Genomic DNA, 26,000 nt, shown 5'->3' on the forward strand with positions numbered 1-26,000 from the left:
TTTAGAGAAACCTAAAAATAAAATATAAATAAAATAAGATCAAAAGATGGATTAATTAACTGATATAAATAATTTGGTACCATACTTGATTAGATCTGAGTTTTTATCCAATATCTAGCTTGCACCTAAGTTGGAGTCTTATGTTCTTGTCATTGAGACTTCAATCACAAAGACTGGCTCTGAAAACATGAGACTCTGGTACAGTGGTACTCAAACTTTTTCTGCAGTAAATACAAAGCTGCTCATTTCAACCTTTTGTATTTACAGAAATTATATTAAAATAATTATGTAATTAGAATAATTTTAATTAGAATAATACAATTCTGGACATTTCAAAAACTGATATGTCCCTGGTTTACAAGACTTTGAACAGACCTCATTCTCGATTTTAATAAAAAATCTTGATTTTAGCCCTTTCAGCTTATTATAGAAGAACAACTGCTCTAGCGTGTCATAAAGAGGGATTTCTCATGTTATGTCCTATTCTTGTGTGTTATCAGATCCCTACGTCAAGATTCACCTGATGCAGAACGGCAAGCGGCTGAAGAAGAAGAAGACGACAATCAAAAAGAACACCCTTAATCCTTACTACAATGAATCTTTCAGTTTCGAAGTGCCATTCGAACAAATTCAGGTAATGACATTTGGTTTTGTTACTTGTTCTGAAACTAATATGGCGACAGCAAAGTCGATGCTAATTCCCATTGACATCATTGTCGTCAAAAACTAATTAAATGAACACTGTGTTGTACATTTATAGAGGCTAATTGGCAAGCCACAGATGAAGAGTAACTTGTGAAATGTGATAAGGCTCGGTGTGAGGCTTTTAGAAAAGTTTTGTTGCTAATTAGTTGGAGAATAAGAGTAAAATTGCTTCAAATTGATTAAGCATTTTACGGTTCAGAGTTCAAACATTTTATGCTTTGAGTGAGTTGCTTTGAATTCAAAGAGTGTCTGGGGGCCTGTTTACCAGAGAGGCCTTCCTCCCTTCCCATTCACACCAAGCAGCAGACGTTTCTAAAAGCGATTATCCCGTACTAACAGTTCCTTGCTCATTGTACATCCCTCAGTATTTCATTATATGGCAAATTAGCTTTGCCTCACAAGAACAATGGCCTCAGGCCTGTTCTCACCGGTCAGTGAAATCTGCTTGCATTTCTTGCACGGGCGGATCGGGCTCAAAGTAAACAAGCTAAGAGCGGGCCATTGACCCCAAACTCACACCGATCAGTTGCGTGCTCGTAGTCAATTTGCAGAGTTGTTCAGACCACTTTGGTGGCACCCACTGGCCTTTCTTTGGTATCTGCCACCATGCTCTTCAAAGACCTACAGAGTAACACACTGAGATAATTGTAGTGTTATTTGGCAAAATGGTCAGTGGCGGGAAACTATTGCGCCACTATGTATATTTTCAGTCATTGTTAAACAATTTTGCTCAGCAACCCGTTGTAAGATATTCGTAATGTCAAAGGCCTCTTCAATAAGTCATACAATTATTTTTTTTAAATGCATGATAATTCATAAAAACATTTTTTATATACATACACTGTACTATATATATATATATATATATACAGTACAGACCAAAAGTTTGGACACACCTTCTCATTCAAAGAGTTTTCTTTATTTTCATGACTATGAAAATTGTAGATTCACACTGAATGCATCAAAACTATGAATTAACACATGTGGAATTATATATGGAATTATATACATAACAAAAAAGTGTGAAACAACTGAAAATATGTCATATTCTAGGTTCTTCAAAGTAGCCACCTTTTGCTTTGATGACTGCTTTGCACACTCTTGGCATTCTCTTGATGAGCTTCAAGAGGTAGTCACCTGAAATGGTCTTCCAACAGTCTTGAAGGAGTTCCCCGAGAGATGCTTAGCACTTGTTGGCCCTTTTGCCTTCAGTCTGCGGTCCAGCTCACCCCTAAACCATCTCGACTGGGTTCAGGTCCGGTGACTGTGGAGGCCAGGTCATCTGGCACAGCACCCCATCACTCTCCTTCTTGGTCAAATAGCCCTTGATGCCTTCAGTGTGACTCTACAATTTTCATAGTCATGAAAATAAAGAAAACTCTTTGAATGAGAAGGTGTGTCCAAACTTTTGGGCTGTACTGTATATATATATATATATATATTTTTTTTTTTTTTTTTTTTTTTTTTTTTACGTATCTAGCCGTTCAAAAGTTTGGGGTCAGTGAGAGTTTTTGAAAGAAATGAATACTTTTAGTAAGCAATATTGTTTCAGAAGATTTATTATTTGTAAAATATTGCAACATATTAAGCAGTTTTTTTTTTTTTACATTGCAGGAATTACATTTTCTTAATATATTAAACTATAATAAAAATGTGTAGTCAATTATATTAATACAGTTATTTAAAATTGTAATAACATTGTTTTCGCTGTATTTCTGATCAAATAAATAAACTTCTTTTAGAAACAGTAAACAAAAATCTTACCCACCCCAAACTTTGAATCATCATTACCAAGGACATGTTCAGATAAACTGAACGTCACAAACATTACGTTGTGTCTGTAAATGTGTTTTTCTAATTTCTGTTGCAGAAAGTTCAAGTTGTTATAACTGTTCTGGACTATGACAAGATTGGCAAGAACGATGCCATCGGCAAAGTGTTTGTGGGCTTGAACAGCTCAGGCACCGAGCTCCGTCACTGGTCAGATATGCTGGCCAACCCCAGGAGACCCATCGCTCAGTGGCACGTGCTCAAGCCGGAGGAGGAAATAGATGGCATGCTGGCAGCTCAGAAAAAATAGAGCAGCCCGAGACCAACCCCCCTTCCCACAAACCCGCCCGTGTTGTGCTCTTTACCCAGTGCGTGTAAATACCTCAATGATATAAGGATTCATGCACCCTCACTCCTAATTTCATGTTTAAGTAAACCGCCTTCTCGGGCCACCCCCTTGAGATGTTGTGTTGTTACGTCAGTTTTGCCCCCTTACCCCTTCCTTCCTTCCTTCATTCAATCGATAAACTCTCTCTGTCCTTTGTTGTTTCATCTCCATCCACGACCTTAAAAGTCCCCGACCAAATGCCCCCTTCTTTTAAGCAATATGATCTGTATAGATAGAGCATGACTGGAGGAATTTATTGTACCACAGGTGTATATATCAGTATGCAGACGAAAAATGATTTCTAGTTTATGTGTTCGTATGTTATTACCCGTTTCCTAAACTGTGTATATCTTGATGTTTTTAATAAGATGTTATATTTTAAATTATGTAAATGCTGACATAAAAGAGCCAATATTATATATAACAGGAGTTTTAAGAATTTTACCTTATTGCATTCCACTAAATTATACGATATATCTCTATATAAATATTTACGAGTTAAAGATTTCCAACCTGCAAAACGCTAGTGGAGGTACACGCACTTCGTAAAGGAAGGTTTGCGCTTCATGTTTACATAAAAAAAAGCTTATAGATGTACCGTACATGATTAACATACACACTGAACACGAAGGCCATTAACTAATATGGTTTCATGGTATAAATATAATATGCTGCTGACAATTATACAAGCACATGATTTCGTAAGAACTTTTTGTACTAATTTATCAAACTGAGGACCTGTATGCTTTGCATAAACCACTTACTTGATGAAGACCAATCAGCCTTTTCTTTTGATTTCTCATACGGTGATGCTGTTAAGTTTTATTAAAACAGGTTCCCGGTTTGCTTCTTTCTTGTTTTCTGTCCTTCAATTCCCGAATCTTCTCGAATCCAATTTGGCGTATTCGCGAAACCGTAAATTGACCATTTATGGGACAGTCTCAAGCTGTAGCCATTGTGTCCTTGAATTTGTGAATCACTTCCTTTTCTCGTCTTTGAACTCGTTTTGTTTTGGAATTTACAGTTCAGCCTCCAAAAGAAGGAAACCAGGAGTTTTGACTAGCTTTAAGACAACTATTTTTTAGATTAAGTCAACGTCTGAATATTTTTGGTAACTGCATGATTTTTTTTTTTTTTTACGATCTTTGCTAAAGGCCGGGTAACAGGGGGATTTATTTATACCGGGCGTCTTTCAAGAGACTCCCTTGCCTTCAATCAGAAGTAATCAAACGTAATTCAAAACGAAGGTTTTGAAGCGGTTGGTCCCAACGAGTCTATAATGATGAGGGAAGTAGGAGAGGCGAGCTTTTAAACACTGCCATTGATTTCAGGGAGGTACGAGGAGGTACGATTCCTCCCTCCATGCACACGCCACTCAGATAGTGGTTGTAGCTTTGGGGAACAATGTATTTTGGCCGTAACGGTGCCCTAAACAGCAGTTTTTGCTTTCTGTTGCCTTTTCACAGTGACAATAGAGTTAGCCATGCTTAACTGCCAATCCTTTCCCCCCGTGGCTACTGTTTTGCACTGTACAGTCTAGGAATGGACAATTTCTTGTTGAGAAAAGTCTGTTCGGTCTATAGCGCAAGAAAGCGAACCGGCCACCATCCGGTTTGGATACCACAAGCATTAGCGAATCTTTAACAATAACCGTAAATGTTAATGGTCTTTACAGGTGATAATATTCTAATGTCCTTTACTACGGGTCAAACAAGAGGGCGAGTAGATCTTTAGTCCATTAAATCCATGAGTTATCTTGGAGGAACCTCTTGCGTACACTAGATGCTAGCTTCAGGAGGAGTTTCTAAGTGTTTTCAATGTTACTGTGTAGGTAATAGCCCTGTTACATAAAAATAAAAGGAGAAAAAAAGCTATTCATCATTCCATGCGAGTCTTTAGGGACTGAGTTGTGTATCACTGTGACTGCGGTGTGTGCTTAGCGTTGTAGTTTTCAGTAGGTAGCCGCCATCTTGTACTATAGTGACGTTGTGCTGCCATCCCCCATCACACCGCGAGAGTATGAAAGAGAGTGACAATTTCCAATAACCATTACAGAGCGTGCGCTTGCGGGTCAATTCACACACCATTTTGTTGAACACTGTGCAATACTTGTATGTTCATTTCTTAGTGTTTAAATGGGCGGCATCTCGCAGTAGGTGGCAAAAAAAAAATTAGAGAAAAAAACGCAACCTTATACAGCGAGATGATGTATTCATCGACCATAGTCTGGTTAGGTCATAGCACATGTGTGTAGTCTGGAGCTCAACATCTGTAAACTTGTTAAGGATTCCTCCATTTTTCCCATTGAGTTTTTCTGCACACAAATTTAACCATCCAAACATTTGGGTAAACTTATATAAAGGATGCACCCCAAATATTAGATTATCTATCTATCGATCTATCTATCTATACATAAATATATACAATATATATATATGAAAACCCTTCCCTTTCAGAATAGGTGTATATATATTTTTATATTTGTCTTAATATAATTTCCTCATTATTGAGATCACCCGGATAAAAGAGAATTGTATCAATCCTGTTAACTATCTGTTGTACTATTAATATGATTGGCTGTACCGTTTTGTTATCGCTGTTATGATTACACTCATGACTATGACCTGGTTATCGTTCCTTTAGTGCCCCATTGAAGACCATTTTATATTTATCATTGAACTCAGAATGTACAGTATGGACTGTGTTTTGTTTTTACTTTTTATCGTGGGACCAAGTATAGTTGGCACTTTCATTTCAATGTTGCAATAAATATTGATTCATGTGTTTTATTCATAGCCGAATATGATTTCTTACCCTGTCGGAGGGAGTGAACCTAGAAAAGAACGTGTAATCGCAACTATAAGTACAATTATTACTCCACTACTCCTACGTTACCTGACTTATACATGTACTCTCGTTTATACAAGTATTTATGATATCTTAATACAAGAGGCTTGTTTATAAAACAAGGATAAAAATACAGTTCTAGAGTCTCAAACTGATTATGATACTACACCCATTTCGTACACCAAAAGGGTGTTGTACTATCAGGTGTCTGCACATCAGGTGTAGAACTGGACATACAGTTGAAGACAGCATTGCTCGTTGCACCTCAGAGGTTTGTAAAGTAGTCTGAAAAGCCATTTCTAGCTCTGCAGAGCAACGATATCTTATACTGAAGCCTACCAAAGCATGCAAACAGCTCCGACAACCGCACCCGACAACTTGAAAAATGAAGAAAAGATTTTTAATAAAATGAAGAAAAACAACCCAATCGGTGAGCACAGTACACACATACAACCTTCCGATACTCTACGACGACGAAAAGCCACCTTTCAAGAAAAAGCTGTGTAAAGAATTAGAATCTGATGCTGTAGGGAGATCCTAGTTGCCTTTGTGTATATCAACTGCCTGCTTGAGTATTTGTGTGTGTGGAAATTTTCTCTGTAATCTTGTAGAACTGTTCGGGGTGTTTTTCCTGCCATACTGCTCGCCCCAGCGGCGGGCCGACAGTTATATTGTTGTGTATACCTTCATTTTTGATGAGGTGTTTTACAATTTCATTTCACTTTGTGTAGTGATTCACTCTGTGGAGTTTCTGACTGTTGTTATATAACTTCATATACACAAATGTTCAATAAAAAATGTTTTATTTCCTGTTGATACAGAACCTTCTCAAGAGCCTTTTTTGTCTTAAATGACCTTCATTCCGCTTTTCGAACTGCATGAAACGACTAAAAATGTACCATGGTGGCTATAGTTTCTATCTGAATACCTTGGTAACATTCCATTGTTCTTTAATACAGTAAAATGTGGCTTGACACGTACAAATAAATGGAATAAAGTAAAATAACATTGATTCTTGCATTTAATTCCAAGAAGAGCCCATATTTAATAGTGAATAAATCAGGGTTCCCACAGTCATGAAATAATCAAATTAAATTGTGGAAATTTTATATTGGCCTTTTCAAGAATTGTAACCCTAAAATATTGACTTAATCAGCTAGAAAGGAATTTCTGTCCAATTATTATAATTTTTTAAAATCCTTATCCTGCAGTCATGAATTTCATTGGAATTAATTTGTGGAAACTGTTGCCATTGTATTTTAATTAATTAATTATTATTATTATTTTTTTAAAGATATGCCCCAGTTGTGTCTACAGCTGAGAAATAATAAATGTTTTAGACATAAAATACAGAGGGTGGAGGTTATCACATCGATAAATGCCCCTGACCTTCTCAGCAAGGTCATCTTTTTGAATTCTGCTGGTCAGAACGCTTCATCCCAGGCTGGAAAAGATTTTAATTCTCATTATAAATGTTTAAAAAAAAAGGTAAGCCAAGCGTAGTAGCATTTTCTCTGGATTTTACATTTGATAATGGGTCATAAAGGTCACTAAGTGATTCATATAGGGATTATAACAGTGAAATAAGAAAATGTTTGAATCTTGAGGGTCAAGTGTGAAATCTCAAAGGTGAAACAACATTTCTGTCTCTTTAGTTCAATATCTTTCATTTCAGGCTTACTGAGTGTGAAGAAGCCCACATAGGTATCCTCTGAGCAGATTGGCACTCAAGAGTGTGCGCACGGAAGCGCTGATAATGAAATATGTGCTCCTTCAAGAACAAGATACGAGCAGGGCTGTGTGGGGGTCTCAGGGCTATCAGCTCCACAGGATCAAATGCATTTCGGTATACATGACTTTGACCATCTCGCACCATTAAGTACATATTACTCAGCAGTCGGCCACTTTATCTCTGCGTAGATCTTCAAGGTCTGCTTAAGAGCAATGAATACAAGATGAGGCGCCTTCTCACTATCAAACTGAAGCATGAGTGCTAAATTTAGTCATGATCTGAAGGTACAAATCCTCCCAGTAAAAAACCTCATGTTACTTTTCTGTGGCTAAGCAGATATGCCTAATGTGGTTATGAACGTATCATACATTGTATAAGTAAACTTCACCTGTTCATGCAGTTTCTACAATAACAGATAATGTGTCCGAATTGTTATGGAGTCCTTTAAACATTAATAAAGTGGCATGACAATGACATCTCTTGTGACCCTGAAGCAAGGATGATGGTCTATAATACAAAAAATAAGGAAATAATAATAATCATCATTGTTCATTTCAACTGCAGCTGCTTGTCAGGTTCCTGGCTAGAGCTTTTCTTTTTACCTGTATGTTCAAAACAGTCCACAAAGTAAAACAATACTTGTTTGTGAACTGTGAACAATTTGGTGAACTGATTCAAAAAGATCCGGTTACATCGAATGATTTGTTCGCGAACCGGATATCACTTAACTGTTGTGTTTTGAACTCTCTCACAACAGACACGGAAGAAGACGATGATGAATAAAGTCTTAGTTTTCGCTATTTTTGGACCAAAATGTATTTGCGATGCTTCAAAAAATTCTAACTGACCCTCTGATGTCACATGGACTACTTTGATGAGGTTTTTCTTACTTTTCTGGACATGGACAGTATACCGTACACACAGCTTCAATGGAGGGACTGAGAGCTCTCGGACTAAATCTAAAATATCTTAAACTGTGTTCCAAAGATAAACGGAGGTCTCACGGGTTTGGAACGACATAAGGGTGAGTTATTAATGACATAATTTTGATTTTACGGTGAACTAACCCTTTAAGGTGAATTAAAATTATTTGTAATAAAAACGAGGAGGGTTAAAATAATCCAAAATCCCTAAAAATAGTTTTTTTTTTTTTCAATTTTTTCCCTCAACAAATAAATGAATAAAAATTATAATATTATATTAAAATAAAATATTATAACTCCATTTAGGCATTTAGTAAAAAAAAAAATGATATATTATTATTATTATTTATTTTTTAGGTAGGCTATGGCAAGGTCTAAAATATTCGATCAGGGAGGAATTGTTTATAAAGTCTTTTCCTATCCAGTAAATCGCGAAAATTTTGGAAAAGTCATGACCAACAGTGGGCGCTACTCGCTATTACAGCTTTGAGTCGCGTTATCGTACGTCTTCCTCTACTTTTACGTGCTCGCTCTGGTTCTGTCAACAAGAACGACCACAAGGGTGTCATCATCATGTCCTCGGCTTCAAAGTAAGACATAGAATAACACATGAAGTCCCAATGCATGTAAACTAATGCACACTGCGACGGGCCGATTGTCGTCGCTTTCCACAGAGGTCAGGTGAACAATAGACTGAGGTGAACAGAGGAAGCGCGCTCGGGGTTAAACCTCACCTCACACGTGCGAATCTGTGCGTAAACAATTTATAAGGTCAAAATTGCAGTGTTGAAAAGACAGGAATGTGCTTTTCAATACTCAAAACCCTTCTTGAGAGCCATATCTTTTCTATTCCATTCCGTTTTTGCACAAAATCTCGTCCTGAATGGGCGTCTGGATGTGAAATAAGGTACGAACGCTAACCGTCCTTCCGTGAAGGAAAGTCATTTAACGTTACCCTAATAAACGGTTCATGGATTAATATTTATGAATAGATGAACGTGTCTTCCTGATAGTAAAACGTCTTTTATTCACCAAGTTGCTTCAAAATATTCCTTTTAATCTTCACCCTGCGTATGACCTTTTATAAATTACAGCATACAGGACAGTCTCGGTTTATAAGTATGAGGTAATATACAGTTACGTTATGTGTTGCATTTGGGGTTATTTATACTAAGAATGTGTTATTATTAGACATGTAAAGAAAAAAAAATTAACATATAATGTTAATAAGGCGGGGTCTGTAGTTAAACGTTTTTTGTCTTTTTAATCGTAAATTTTATTGTTCACGGACATTCCAATGACACACTAATAGTTGTAATTTCAGTGATACATTTATGTCAAAATATCTCGTCCAATCTGGATTGATGGTTTGATATAAAACCACTTGTGCCTTTCACCAGCTTTTGAGTGTGATTGGAAGTGTATGGAATGTTGTCACTAAACAAACCCTTGTGTGTGTGTGTGTGTGTGACTGAAGCTGGGGAAATTATAGTCATGGACATGATGTTTGTAAAATGTCACGCGCCTCTGGGTCCAAATGCTCCTGTATTTACTAAAAGCAAAAAAAGCAGCAGTGCTAATGAACTGCTAAAAAAAACATGATCCTCAACTTTATCTCCAAATCAAAATCTCAGTTGGCCAGACGGATTAATCTTTTCTGAAATGTTAAACAAATTGGTATTTGGGACATTGTGTGCCCAAAGACTGCAGTGTACACAGCAAGTTTTTAAAAGCTTAGCTGTAAAGAGTGCTAGACATGACTAGTGTTCATAAACAGCTGTTGTGATAGTATTCTCATCTAAAATGGAGTGGAGGGATTGTGGGATTGTGATTACTGCTCTGGGAATCCGGCGATGACCTTTGGTCTCCCCTCGTCAAATCAGCAGGAAACACAATATTATACTGATTGCTACTCTATAGTCTACTGTATGCATTGAGAAAATGTCTCCATAAAAGTAGTTTAATTAGTCAACTAAAAGTTAGCAGAGTCGCTTTTTATTGTATATGTAGAGGCCCATCTTATGCAGCTGCCTGTGCTTGCACGATGCATATAAGAAGTAATACTATTTTACTTTTTTTTTTTTTAGTGCTGGGGATTTTTCAGTGACTCTTTCTGCAGGTTGCATCATAACCAAATGTACTGTATATGCTGTTACTTACCTACATTATATATACAGTAGGGGTGTGCAATATGACAATCTTAGATTGTGAACAATTTAAATGCCTCTACGATCTGCCTTAAAAGCAGTTTATGTTTAATTACTAAAATAAAATAATGTGAAATAAGATTTTGTCCAGATTGGCCCACCCTTCTTTAGACTAAATGGTCTGTCATTCTTTTTTCCTTACTTGTTCTGCTACCTTCTAATGCTGTATGGAAACTAGTTTGACTGTAAAAACCAACATTTAAAAAATGAATTGTGATAAGATTCCTGCTTTGATATATTGGCATATCAGCCACCCCTATGTACTAAATTATGAGAGGAAATCCATAGTATATTTCGACTTTTTGGTCTTGGGTTGGTTTTAATTTGTGACCCAGACCATTCTCCTCTGGTTCCCAGTTTTTCAGATTTCAGATTCATTTTTCCTTTGGCAAATGGCAGTTCTGTGCTACTTGATGTTAAGCAGGAGTGGGATCTAATCTGGATCTATTTTAGTGACATTGAGCTCAAAGCAATTAAACCTAATTGTGCACCAACTGCACAACTACTTCTAAAACACCTGCTAATAATGTTGCACATGCAGCTGTTTAGCACAAAACTTAAATATTTGTGTATTTAAATATATTTAAATATATACATGCGGTTTAAATGCATGCAAGGTCAAAAAATGCTTTCGTTTTCTCAAAATATGCATTTAATATCACCTAATTTTCCAACGATTATTAAATGATTTGTTCGAAGTGGTTCTTAGATTCAGTCTCTCTAAACCCCTCTTTTCCATGAGCTTACTCTGCTCTAATTGGTCAGATGGCCCAGTCTGTTGTGATTGGTCTACCATGTACAGTAGTGATGCACGGGTCGGGTTTTTTTCCAACCTGGGGGTCACGCTTTTATGAAATTATTTGGCCCGCCCCGAAAATAAAGTCAAATTTCTTAACCCACCCAATCCAACGACCCGCACATCGGGGACATCACGCAAGTTTTGTTGCTACTTAGACCTTCGTATTGTAACCTTAAAAAAGAACCTAATAAAATATGAAAATAGATATTCCAAATATTTAATATAGGCTATAGGGAATTGCACGCAACATACTGTACATGGATTTTTTATTTTGTTTTTAATGACCCGCTCCAACCTGCCCTTGCAAATAAAGTGACAATTTCTTTACCCGCCCAAACCTGACCCGCGGGTTATGAGATGACCCGTTTGTCACTAATGTACAGTGTGTGTCAGAAACAATATGCCTATTGCCATAGTTTCATTTATTGAATGCTCAATAGAAAGTATATACATGTATTATTTATCATGCTTACAGGTTGCGATATAGTGGAGCCAGCTCGTCCAAATTAGTCTTGCGTAGTCAGACCTTCAGACTGACGGCAGAAGGTCTGGGAACTTTGGACAAGGACCACCCAAGAGGCCATATGAATGACAGGTAAAGCAACCATTCACGTTTCGTTTTGTGCCGTGTCATGTTTAGGGATGTGGAAATGTCCCCACAATAACAGACTGTTGTGTAAAACTCTTGTACATATTTTACATAGAGTCTATGCTGCAAACTTTACATATTTCACATACTTTTGAAAATCATGCTCATTGTCACAGTTAACATGACCGCTTTCTTCTAACATGAGGGGGTTTGGCAAAATGGCATCTTTGTTTCCAGGTGGAACGTTAAAGGGTTAGTTCATTTAAAAAATGAAAATTATTTAATTAATAACTCACCCTCATGTCGTTCCAAACCAGGTGATTTTGAAACTTTATTTATCGTGCACTTTCAGCTTCACAACTTTGCAGATCATTCACATTCACATACAGCTACATTACATACTGCATGAAAGGAAATATTCAAAATGGCATAATAGAGGCACTTTAATACATTGAAACATTAAGGACTCTTAAGGAGGGCCAAAACTCTCCAGTTACATTGAATTCTGCTTTTTTTTAATATATATATACATTTTGACAAACACAGGGTCATAATGCAGTGATTGTCATCTGAGCTTCCATTGACTTTGCACAGGAAGAGAAATGTGAAAGGGGTCAATACAGTAATTTCAGCATCCAGCACAGTTACTCAAGCAACAAATATTTTCAAAGGTGAGGGAGTTAAAGTTCACTAATGGACGCATTCGTGTCTCCACCCTTCCCGGAAAAATCAGCATTGCTCTTTCTCCATAAAAATGCTAATCCAGATGCACGTCTGTCCTGGAGTGGCGAAGAGGGGGAGATGAAGCAATTACTAAAGCATTAGCGCAATAGCAGGCGTTCCTCTCTCGGGGTGAGGGCTCTAATGACCACAAAGGCGTCACTTTATTAATATGTAGGCGAGCTATAGCAGAGTCCCTGCATCCTCTAGATAGCAAAGCCTTCTGTTCACTAGCCTCTGATTGGTTTTATGAACGCCTCATGATTTCCAGCGGTGCCAATCTGGGGTCCGTTCTATTCACAGAGGACAAAAAGAAAAAAAAAAGAAAATCACACAGTGGAAAACACCGGGTGAATGCTGTAAAGTGTCTAGAATATGCCAGGGTCAAAGTTCACCCCAAACTGAAAAAAAAATAATATATATTGCATAAAGCATGTAAACAAACAAACATCTTGTGCCTTAGATTATGGTCATATTGCATGTCAGTTAAATGGATAGTCCACCCAAAAGTGAAAATTGGGCCACTCTGCCATAAAGCCCCGACTGGTGGAGGGCTGCAGTGATGGTTGACTTTCTGGAGTTCAGCCACAGTAACCACGTTTCCACTGGCGAGCTTAAACCGGGCGTGCTAGTGCGTGCCAGTGCCAGTCGCGTTTCCACGGTCACTTCCGGGGCTTGATCGTGCCTCGTCGGGGCATCCTCGGGGCCAAAGGCCAGGGTTTTTTGGCCCGATGAAAACCTTTGGCCAAAGCGGGCCAGCTGGGGCTAGAGGAGGGGTTATGAACAAAGGCGGAGTTTCTGGAGAGTGTCAGCGCGGATCATTTCAGAAAAATAACAGCTATATAACTTTTAGCATTAAAGACTTTTTAAAATCAGTTGAGTTCAAAAATCACTCTTTCTCAGCAGCGAGTGTTTGAAATAACTTGATCCGATGTAGATTATAATCACTAAACAAGGCAGAAATATTTTAAGCGATGTAAAAGACTATGCACGCTAAACATGTTACCATAGTAAACATGGTAAAATATGACGGCTTTAAGAAATCAGACATCAGCTTCTTATTCTCAATCACAATCGTGTATTTATTTAGTAACTTATGTTATCTGTCACAAGCCTCGTCTCGAGAGTTTAACTCACGTTGCCTATCATAAAAAATATAATAATGTTTTTGTTCGGGAGCTTTTATAAAAAAAGAGATATCATTCATTCTAAATGTGACGTATAGGCTACTGTGGCTACAAATAAACAGAAACAAGCTTGACTGAATAAGCAGGTTATTTTCATAAGCGTTAAAAATAAATAAAATTGAAATGTGTATTTATGTGTGATTAATTTTGAGTCCTGAGAAATTAAATCATTATGATCAATGTATCACTTATTCTACAGTTAAAACATCGATGCTTTTGAATTTGAATATTTAACAAAGCATGCAAACAAACGGACGCTTTTATCATGTTCCTGTGTGATCGCGCATGTTCCAGTGATTTATTTCTTATTAGTTTTCTGATAACTTCTCTTTGTTGGTGAAATGATGAGGTTGCGTGACGTTGTTCCTGAGAGGCGTGTTTTAATGAAGCGCAGCGGAGCTTCAGGCCCTGACTGTGGAAACCCTGTGCTATTCTGGCCTCGGTGCTACTGGCCCGAGGCTATTAGCCCCGCCTGGCCCTCTTTAAGCCCTGGCTTGCACTGGCCGGACAGTGGAAATGTGGCTAGTGATCTTTGGGTTCTTCTTTACCCCTCTCACCAAGGCTCTTCTCCCCTGACAGCTCAGTTTGGCCAGACGGCCAGCTCTAGGAAGGGTTTCTGGTCGTCCCAAACGTCTTCCATTTAAGGATTATGGAGGCCACTGTGCTCTTTAAGGGGAGCAGAATTAAACCTTAAGTGCAGCGGAATTTTTTTTGTAACCTTGGCAGGATCTATGCCTTGCCACAATTCTGTCTCTGAGCTCTTCAGGTAGTTCCTTTGACCTCATGTTTCTCATTTGCTCTGACATGCACTGTGAGCTGTAAGGTCTTATATAGACAGGTGTGTGGCTTTCCTAATCAAGTCCAATCAGTATAATCAAACACAGCTGGATTCAAATGAAGGTGTAGAACAGGGCTATTCAAATCTTGACCTGGAGGGCCAGAGTTTAGCTCCAACCCTGATCAAACCCACCTACATGTGTAGGGCCCTATGGTTTCTGCAATGCTGAAAGCACAGACGGAATCGCAGAATCCAGTCATAGAAATGGAATTTACAGTTTAACGTGGATTGTCACAGAATTTGTCAAATTTTGAATGAATTAATCAAAAGTAGATCATTGCACTTACATCAAATGACGATATTGACTAATATCTGTAAATATTAAGCTGGAAAAGTCTATTTAAATATGAATCCTGCATGTTCTGCGTGTCTGTGTTAATGAATGGCGCAGAAGCACTTCATTCATTACACACACAGAAGCGCGCGTGACGCTCACAGTGATTTCAGCGTCTTTCCTCACTAAATGAGGACGTGAACACATGAACATGTCTCCAGAACTGTTCTGAGAGTCACTTCATGAGCATTTGACCATTTGATTTGAGTAAAACTAGCGTCATATCACTTAATAGTAGTTTCACATACACAGAACTGTAAAGGTATGGTAACCCGTCAAAATAAAGGTCTGGTTTAATTTAATGACAAGTATTTGCCAATTGTTACTTTTACTATTGTTCAGCAGAATTCAATTCAATTCAAGTTTATTTGTATAGCGCTTATCGTTACAAAGCAACTTTACAGAAAATTATGTTTCTACAATATTTAGTAGTAGCTTATAAGTGGTGACTGTCAGTTTGTGCACGTATTTGACCGTTTGTATGAATGTACATAGCCCAGTACTACTTTTACTAAAATGAAACAAACATTTTTTTAATGAATAATCACACAACATTTCTTCCATGTTTTATTTTTAATAGCAAATCCCCTTTGTTTACCAAAAATAAAATTTTCTGTAATTGAATGTTTTATACCTTCATTTGATAACCAGAAAAATGGAAATACACACAAGAATTTCAGAGCGGGAAAAAAAAAACATTTCATAAAGCTATTTTAAGAAAAACCAATTTACAAATTAAGTTGTTTTATGCATTTAAATAATTACACATCCTAAAACACAGAATTAGGTAACAATAAAACATATGGTGAAGATAAAAATTAAAACATGTCTTAGGGCCCTAAACATGTAATTTTTGTTAAACTTTTAATAAACTGATGTGAAAATGTATAAGTTTTATCATTTTTTTAATTAATTGGGCATGCTTTTTGATTAATACCATTTCATTTAACCATTAAAAAGGAGTTGAGAAAAATTAAAACAGGAAAAATTGAATCCAGAAAAATTAAAACAGAAAAAAACGTAATTTGGAAAAAAATAAAACGTAATTTGGGAAAAAATAAAAGGGATTTCATAGAGCCCTACATGTGATTTTCTAATGATCCCAAAGACGTTGATTAACAGGCTCAGGTGTGTTTGATCAGGGTTGGAGCTAAACTCTGCAGTGCACTGGCCCTCCAGGGCAAGATTTGAATAGCCCTGGTGTAGAACCATCTCAAGGATGATCCGAAGAAATGGACAGCACCTGAGTTAAATTTATAATTGTCACAGCAAAGGGTCTGAATACTTTCCGTACCCACTGTACGTGAACATCAGCAACTGCACGTGTTCGCAGATTGCACACTTCCCATCCGAAATAAAACTTACCCTGTCCACCTCGAAATTTAAATGCCCCCCCCCCAATGGAGGTGCCCTGGCGCCGGCTCTGGTTGGCAGTCATTCACTTTAAATAAGATTTGGTTGAGGTTATCACCTAATCAGTACTTCATTAAGCAGAATGTAGTGTGCCTGTGTTGGAATTAAACAAACACTGAAATAGAATGGCTGCCATACATGTAGAAATACCAAAAAAACAAAAAAAAAAACCTGTCTCTTAATATTTTAAAATGCTGCGTGTATATGTGTGTGTACAGTCGTGGCCAAAAGTTTTGAATTACATAAATATTAGTTTTCAAAAAGTTTGCTGCTAAACTGCTTTTAGATCTTTGTTTCAGTTGTTTCTGTGATGTACTGAAATATAATTACAAGCACTTCATACATTTCAAAGGCTTTTATCGACAATTACATGACATGTATGCAAAGAGTCAGTATTTGCAGTGTTGGCCCTTCTTTTTCAGGACCTCTGCAATTCGACTGGGCATGCTCTCAATCAACTTCTGGGCCAAATCCTGACTGATAGCAACCCATTCTTTCATAATCACTTCTTGGAGTTTGTCAGAATTAGTGGGTTTTTGTTTGTCCACCCGCCTCTTGAGGATTGACCACAAGTTCTCAATGGGATTAAGATCTGGGGAGTTTCCAGGCCATGGACCCAAAATTTCAACATTCTGGTCCCTGAGCCACTTAGTTATCACTTTTGAATTATTGCACGGTGCTCCATCGTGCTGGAAAATGCATTGTTCTTCACCAAACTGTTGTTGGATTGTTGGAAGAAGTTGCTGTTGGAGGGTGTTTTGTACCATTCTTTATTCATGGCTGTGTTTTTGGGCAGAATTGTGAGTGAGCCCACTCCCTTGGATGAGAAGCAACCCCACACATGAATGGTGTCAGGATGCTTTACTGTTGGCATGACACAGGACTGATGGTAGCGCTCACCTTTTCTTCTCCGGACAAGCTTTTTTCCAGATGCCCCAAACAATCGGAAAGGGGCTTCATCAGAGAATATGACTCTGCCCCAGTCCTCAGCAGTCCATTCACTATACTTTCTGCAGAAGATCAATCTGTCCCTGATGTTTTTTTTTGGAGAGAAGTGGCTTCTTTGCTGCCCTTCTTGACACCAAGACATCTTCCAAAAGTCTTGGCCTCACTGTGCGTGCAGATGCGCTCACACCTGCCTGCTGCCATTCCTGAGTAAGCTCTGCACTGGTGGCACTCCGATCCCGCAGCTGAATCCTCTTTAGGAGACGATCCTGACGCTTGCTGGACTTTCTTGGATGCCCTGAAGCCTTCTTTACAAGAATTGAACCTCTTTCCTTGAAGTTCTTGATGATCCTATAAATTGTTGATTTAGGTGCAATCTTAGTAGCCACAATATCCTTGCCTGTGAAGCCATTTTTATGCAACGCAATGATGGCTGCACGCGTTTCTTTGCCGGTCTCCATGGTTAACAATGGAAGAACAATGATTTCAAGCATCACCCTCCTTTTAACATGTCAAGTCTGCCATTCTAACCCAATCAGCCTGACATAATGATCTCCAGCCTTGTGCTCGTCAACATTCTCACCTGAGTTGACAAGACGATTACTGAAATGATCTCAGCAGGTCCTTTAATGACAGCAATGAAATGCAGTGGAAAGGTTTTTTTTGGGCTTAAGTGAATTTTCATGGCAAAGAAGGACTATGCAATTCATCTGATCACTCTTCATAACATTCTGGAGTATATGCAAATTGCTATTATAAAAACTTAAGCAGCAACTTTTCCAATTTCCAATATTTATGTAATTCTCAAAACTTTTGGCCACGACTGTATATAGAAAGTGATGAGAAAGTAGGAGTAGAATCACATGATGAAGAGTAAATGACGTTGTTATCCCTTTCCACATTTGTCAGTATTCAATTCTAAATAGGGATAGATGATTTTCATAAGTCTTTGAATAGCCCATAATTTGTGTACTTTAATAATAATAATTTAATTGAACTGTAGTTAATACAGTCAATGAATGTAAGAATGTAAATTATACATTCATTAAAAATAAAATTCAATAAAGTAATGAAAAAAGTTACTAAAGAAATAGGCTTTGTCATGAAAGCTTTTTAATGAAACTTTTATTTAATCTTCTGTACATGCATTATGTAAAGCAGTGGGATGCGGATTTCTCTCACCCCAATACAGTCTTAACCCAAAAAAAAAAAAAAAAAAATGACCCCCTTAAAATGACTTTACAGAATACATTTTATTAGCACTGTATATTAGCATTAATGTAGATATGTATCCCAACGTGGTGACCTTGCAATCGCAATTTAATGTTATGTCATATCTTTTTCAGCTATGAGAGACCACATGAACATGCCTAATAACATCTTCAATCGATTTGGTTATTTTGAAGATGCACAGCAGCAGCCTAGGCTATATTCATTACAGCATTTGCAAGCTCCAAGCCAGAAACACCTTTGTAGCATCATGTTCTCGGTGGCTGAAACACAGAATCACACCTAGTACCACCAACCGCCAGGGAGGATCAGTTACCCAGTTTAAAATGAGGCCTTAGGTTTAGATGTGGGCTCCTGACTAACAGGCACTTCTTAGACTCACAGGTAATAGAAGTGATGTGTGTTAAAGAGACACAGTTTACATTTAAAGGCAATTGTGGCCTTTATTTTATCTATTTTAACTGATAGAGGAGCCCTTGAAGCTGAAATATCCCAAAAGCAGTCATTTGAAAGTGTGACAGAAATACGGGCAGAATGCGTTTGTCATCCCAATATAGCAAAGATGTGCGATTCGATGAGTGATTTGAGATAGATGAATAAAAAGGAAAGAAAAAAAATTTGGTGCTGCCCCATATGTTCAAAGGCACTTCCTCTCTCTCTTCCTTCATTGTCCCTCGTAAGTCTTAAAAGAAAAGTCAGCGTAGCCTATGTACACACACATTTACATTAAATAGAAGGCAAGTTCCTTCGACAACCCTCATAAAAGCGGGAGGCCTCGAGTAACACCGCATAGGGCAGCCTGGTTCAACATCCAGAGGTCCAGGTTCTCAAAGCCTCCCCAAAGTGCACACGCATCCTCTTCCATAGACTGACAACAACACGGACAGACACAAAAGACCAGAGCAGAACATGTAAAGGACAGAGGCGAAAGGCGGTCGCATCGTTCAAGAATCCCTCCGGCCGCGGCAGCTAGACACAGAATCCATTTCAGCCATCCTCGGGTCGCCGGGTTCTACCTGGTGAGTTGGCCGACCACTTTGAGCAAGGTCTTATTTTCCTGTTTGAGCTGCTCGTTCTCATCTTCAATATCATCCAGATCCTGAAAAATTTGAAAATATGCAGACTGAATTATTCTTCTCACAAAGCACAAGGGATACTCGATTGTCAACTGATTCCAAGTTTGGCGTTAAGGTGTTGCAAAAAAAAAAAAACAATATGTCTGTAGCATAGATATGTATTAAACAGAAATTTGTCTTAAAATAGTAAATCAAGATGCTCCTCTCAGGGATGTGCACTACAATTAATTTCATAGTCATTTAAACAGAAATTTTGTTCCGTCTAGTCAACTAGTCTAAAAGTAAGAAACCCTCAGAAGACAGGAAAAAAACTGTGTGTATGTGATGTGAAATCCTCAACTTTGAATCAAATAGTCAAACAATTCCAATCTGAATTGTTTTGGGGGTTTTTTCCGTCAAACGGTTAAAATTTACAGTGATGCCAACATAAGCAGCAGACCATGGTTGCCCAGTAAACAAAGCAGCGCTTTTAGGCATTATACTTAGATAACATAAAAAAATGTCAAGGAAACTTTTCTGCAGGAAGTCCGTTGCCTTTCATTCAGAATGTTCCCCCTTTAAACCAGTAAATGCGCTCCCACACCTTACTCGTCTTACTAGCAGACATTTCTGTGATCCCACAGAGAGCGACAGAAATATATAATGTATTATTTCTAAAAAGTATCATTAAAATAATTAATTTCAACTAGTATTTACAGTATCAACTAGCTGCAGCAGTTTCTTTAATCAAGTAGTTTCGCACATCCCTAGCTCCTATGTATGCTGTTCAATATTGGGTGGTTTTGTAGGAGGTGTTAGGAAGTCATTTCTTGTTGCAAGTCAGTGTGTTTAAAAGTGTAAATTGAGCAAGTTAGTGTGGTGAGGTTAATGGCATCTATACATTGTAAGCAATGGCCTTTCCCCCTGTAAAGTACACTAATACAAGGACGTTATCATTGTCGTAACTATGTATTTGTGACCCTGGACTACAAAACCAGTCTTAAATATCAATTTAAGATTTGAAATATGCTTTCCATTGATGTATGGTTTATTAGGATCGGACCATATTTGGCCGAGATTCAACTATTTGGAATCTGAGGGTGCAAAAAAGTCCAATTTCGGAGAAAATCACCTTTAAGGTTGTCCAGATGAATTCTTAGCATTGCATATTACTAATCCGAAATTAAGATTTGATATATTTACGGTTGGAAATTTACAAAATATTTTCATGGAACATGATCTTAATATCCTAATGATTTTTGGCATTAAAAGCAACATCAATAATTTTGACCCATACAATGTTTTTTTGGCTATTGCTACAAATATACCTCGATGACTTAAGGTTTTGTGGTCCAGGGTCACATTTGGTGGCGTTGCTTGCTACACTACCATTGAAAGTTAAATCGTAGCATCTCATTCGGGTCACCTTTTGTCAGCGCAGTATTAATAATAACAAATTAAACATTAGCAGGTTCAATGAGTGGCAAACAAGCGATCGCTTCATCAAAAAGCTGTGGCAGTAAAGTGACAAGATTCATTTCCAGTTTCCTCTGTCACTAACGATGACGGACAGTCGGTGGGATTACTCACAGCACACTTTTCTAAGAGCTCAGAAACTATAAACAACTATTCAACTACTTTTCAAAACTAACATCCCATGTACTAAGGGTGCATTTTGTGTCCGTGTAAACTTCAAAAACATGAATTTGTGAAAACGGTGTTGTCGTGTCCATGTGTATTATGTGTTCAGTGTATAGCACTTGACAACCATAATACAGTGATGTTAGTTGTTTCGGTGGATCTGTGTGAACAGGGATTGTTTTGACAATGTTGTAGTCTATGTGAAACTTTTCTGGTTATAGTACTTGAGTGTCATGTAAAAATACCCTTAGGTGAGATGTGAATTGATTTAACTAGTAATGTATTTTCTAAGTGTATTTATAGGATACTTTGTTGTATTTCTGCTAGAGTCCATTGAAGTGTGGTTCTACTGTGAGGTGTTTAACTGTCGAAGTGTACATGATAGGTACACAATGAGTAATGGAAGATTTGAAGAAGGAAATGTTTGTGTGTTTCAGGGAGAGTGGTCAATTATAGCGTGATTAAAGCGTGCACATGCTGGAGTTTGTGAGGCATGGCCCTGTTTTGGACACAGATGTGGTGTAAGTAAAGAACACATTGTGACTGCAAACTGTCAAGATAAATGTAGTGTTCTTTTTAGTTGAAAGGTGAGATTGAAGCTGGGTTTACAATGTTTATTTCTTTATATTTGTATTCTGTTAGTGTGACGCAGGGAAAAGGTTTGAGTTCAGCAATGGCAGAGCCTAGTGTTGTCACAGTACCAAAATTTCAGTATTCGGTACCGATACCAGTGAAAATCCACGGTTCTCGGTACCAATTTCGGTACCAAAGCAAAACACAAAAATATGCTAATTAAAAAAAAAACTTTTTAGCACTAAAAATAAAACCAATGCCATTCTTTATACTTATTTACAATTGTGTTTAAAGTTTTTCTACAAGTTATATAATTATGAAAAACAGTAAACAAGTTTCAACCAAATTTAATTTGTCTTTTAATTCATGAAATTTAAACAACATTTTATTTCTGGTAAATAAAGGGGATTTTCTATTAAAATTAAAACATGGAAGAAATATTGTGATTTATTTCTTTAAAAAATAAAGTTTTATAAATTTTTTCAAAAGTAGTAGCAGTATCACATACATTTTACTAAATAATAGTAATATTTCTAGCAAAATGCCTTTATGTAAAAATTTACTTTTAGGCCTAATGAATGCATATTTGTCATTTTAACTGAACTTAAGACTGGTGGTGATGCTTAAGATATTTTTGGTCATTGAGGGTTTCTGTAAAAAAAAATAGTAATAGATCATATTAATTATTATTAAAAGATAATACTACTACTAATTCTACTACCATACTAATGTATATACAGTGCACTATGAATTGATGAGCTGCTGGGTTCATGAATATTAATCACGTTGTCTGCGTTCGGTCAAACTGATTTGCTGAAATCAAAACAGGGACGGTACTAAATCAGCGCCAGCCAATGAAATTGCCATTTGCGCATTAGCTCCGCCCACTAACGGAGAAACCGGTCTTCTGCTTGTTCAAAAATGAATATGAATAATTCTAAATGAACTCCATTACAGGAAAAGACAATAAAGAATAGTTTACATATAGCGTGTCGATTTAGCGTGGCAAGACTCTCGCTCTCTCTCTCTTTTGCATGTGTGAGAAACTGAAAATATCGCTTGATGGAGAGAGAACTCTGAAGCTCAGATGCTGAAATTAATGCAAGTGTCCTGCGCTTCAGTCTATGTAGTAAACAAACCCGCACGTCTCTGCCATTCATTAATTCACACAGAGACGCGCAGAACACGGATTCATATTTCAAGCAACTTTTGCGGCTTAACATTTACAGATACTGGTCCATATGGAGATTTGATTTGATTAATTTATGCTAACTTTGACAAATTCCATGACTGTCCATATTAAAATGTAAGTTTCATTTTCATGACTGGATTTTGAGATTCCGTCCTCATTTTCTGCTTCGCGGAAATCATAGCGCTGAACCGGGTTTGAACGGGACCTCGATACTACCGGTACTTAAAGAAACCTGGTACCGTCACATTTCAATTTTTTTAGTACCGACTTGGTACCGGAGTACCGGGTCTTTTGACAACACTAGCAGAGCCAACTGTATTTGTTGGCATGGGCCTCTGAAGTTTTGTTTGTATTGGAAGGAAATGAGAGAACAGACTGCAAGCTCAGACAAAGATAACTGTCCTGATATAAAAGGGGTCAAAACTACCTACTGGGTGTAGACCTATTCCCTGCAGAAAGTAGAGATGTGTTCTAATGCAGACTGTGATTGGCTAACTCTAGTGATTCAGTACTCCAGCCATGTCAGTTTCTTAAACTCTCAATGTTAGTAAGCAGTTATAATGTGTAATACACGGCTGTGATGCAATGATAAGTACGATTGCAGTGTCTTGATGTGTGCTGTTTCCCATGTTTAAGATTGTTACACAGTCTATCAAAGTATGAGAACAAATCTCTGTCTCTCTATTCAAATAGTTTTATTGGCATGACAAAAATACATTTTGTATTGCCAAAGCATTAGGGCAACATAGAGAAGTAACATATAAGTAATATGGAGATGTCATATACAAATATATTATACCAACATTCAAATAAACAAAAAGGGGAGGGGGCATGTAACACATATACATGATCATATTATACATAAGTAAAAAACAAACAGGGAATGACCAGGTAAATGAAAAAAGAGAGCAACTGCAATGGAGGGTTTAGCCTTTGTCCCTAATATGAGATCTATCTATGATAAAATTATTCTACAAAAAGTGGATGGACTGGACAGTAGGGTTGTGCCAATAGATGATAGTATTGTGTATCGACGATAGTCAGAGATATCGACGTAAGCAGATGTTTGTGTCAATAGTCAAGATGATATTAGGCTCATTCTCCTATTAATGTATTAAATAATAATAATGATAATAACTATTTTTATTAGGCGGCCTATTATAATACGGCTATCAAACTGCCCAGCTATTTCACTTCAGCACCGCATTTCACACACACAAGCGCGTGCGCGTGCGCGCAAAAGAGGATTATATCCTGTCGCTGAAGAAGTTGTAACGCGTTGCCTCGGATAACTCGTTAAATCCATTAAATGAGGAGTTGGTGTCCCACACATTTAATGGCTGCTACACGACAACGCGCTCTTCTCATTCATGAGAAATTAACTCTTTCTTGGCGTTACAAATAAAGACAAAATAATAAGGCGACAGAGTGAACTTATCATCCATAGTGACTCTCACGAGAACCACTATGGATGATAAGTTCGCTCTGCAGCCTTGTTATTATTTTCATGCACTCCGCACTATAATGTGATGAATGCAAAATACATAGTTTTGGCCGTTACTAAGTCTCCATCCACAAACAGACGTAAGGTATTTCACTGCACTTAAGTAATCTGAACGGCCTGTATATGTGCAATATTTTAAACGAGCCCTCACTAAATGAGTTTAATGTTAGAATGCATCTCTTTCTTGTTTCTGTGACGGTGCGTCGGGCTCGTCATGATGCGCGCGGTCCGGAGCGCTGTATGACTGATGCATCAGTTCAATTCAACTTTACTCCAAATATATCAACTTACCTGTTTTGAATACTTTATATTTAACGTGTTTGTTTATACCCAATATTAGTGTTAAACTGTTGGACTTGATGAAATCTACTATTGATTTTCACCGTTGACTGATTTTGCTCTTTTTCTTGTGGACCCTAAAAAACTGTGCTTGAATGGATTGCTTTCTGTTTAAAGGGGACTCTTTAAAATCGGGGGATATTTTAATCTTGATAGACTGGAGATAATAGACACTTTTTTGGCTGCTGTAGGAACTGCTCATATAAGGGACTCGACTGGATAAAACAGATGACGTATCAGGCCTTACACAAATGTGGTCTACCAATAACACTTTTAAACTGAAGAACTTAGTGTAGCTGCACCCGAACTGAAAGACACAGTATTGCAAACTGATTTCAGTCCCAGCAAGGTGGCCACTGCTAAGACAACTGTGGACTTGTGGAAGCAAAAGCTTGCTCAAGAGTAATTTGATTTGTTATGAGAATACAGGACAGGTCTTTCAGTTCCTGATGAAAGAGATCCTTTTCCAATACATGGGATTACGCCAGACTTGAAGGATGTTTCTGGTATTAGGTTGAACTACAAAATTTGGACTTGGAGACTGTTTTTTTAGATAAAGGTATTTTGAATGGGATAAGCTTGGTTTGGGAGATGAAATAAAGCCGGTTTGGAGGGTGCTTGATAAACCACCATTGAATAAGCATTCAGGCGATTTGCAGTGGGGAATATTACATGGTGCTGTAGCTGTAAATGCTTTTGTGTCTGTTATAAGCTCCAATGTTGTTGATATATGTGCTTGTTGTGGTTTAAAGGTGCTGTATGCATGATTGACATTCAACTAGCCCCTCTTTCTCAGACTAGATGGACACGCAGGTTGCCAGATTGACGACACCAACAGGAACAAGCACACCTGACGATGGAAAGAGCCTTGAGCCTTACACTGTAAGTTTATCAGCTAATGTATACATTTGCAATATTTGTAAGTAGTATTTTGCAGCAGTGTTATCTTTGTATAATGTATTGTGGGGGAAGTCGTGGCCTAGTGGTTAGAGAGTGTGTCTCCTAACCTCCTTCTCCTAAGGTTGTGTGTTTGAGTCTCTGGCCAGCAATACCCCAACTGCTCCCGAGC

The 26,000-nt window shown here is 37.7% G+C and overlaps 2 protein-coding genes and 1 long non-coding RNA gene across 5 annotated transcripts in view; 2 read left to right on the forward strand and 1 right to left on the reverse strand.

The window, feature by feature from the left end:
* LOC132099017 (synaptotagmin-1-like) overlaps positions 1–6,533 on the forward strand; it is a 196,278-nt gene extending 189,745 nt beyond the window's left edge. For all 3 annotated transcript variants that reach the window (XM_059505377.1, XM_059505379.1, XM_059505378.1), the window contains 2 exons: positions 501–634; positions 2,576–6,533. In XM_059505377.1, coding sequence (XP_059361360.1) covers positions 501–634; positions 2,576–2,785 — 344 coding nt within the window. In that variant the 3' untranslated portion in view covers positions 2,786–6,533. The remainder of the gene's footprint in view (positions 1–500; positions 635–2,575) is intronic.
* A 2,314-nt stretch (positions 6,534–8,847) lies between these two features.
* On the forward strand, positions 8,848–25,933 carry LOC132099019 (uncharacterized). Its single transcript, XR_009423010.1, has 3 exons — positions 8,848–8,955; positions 11,847–11,966; positions 25,728–25,933. It is a non-coding gene; the product is annotated as an uncharacterized LOC132099019 (long non-coding RNA).
* The window catches only part of LOC132099018 (PRKC apoptosis WT1 regulator protein-like), a 56,937-nt gene continuing 49,442 nt past the window's right edge, over positions 18,506–26,000 (reverse strand). Inside the window, exon 6 of the mRNA XM_059505381.1 lies at positions 18,506–19,726. Within this exon, the coding sequence (XP_059361364.1) occupies positions 19,640–19,726 (87 nt within the window). The 3' untranslated portion in view covers positions 18,506–19,639. The remainder of the gene's footprint in view (positions 19,727–26,000) is intronic.

Source organism: Carassius carassius, chromosome 22, assembly GCF_963082965.1.
Source record: "Carassius carassius chromosome 22, fCarCar2.1, whole genome shotgun sequence".
Taxonomy (NCBI): Eukaryota; Metazoa; Chordata; class Actinopteri; order Cypriniformes; family Cyprinidae; genus Carassius; species Carassius carassius.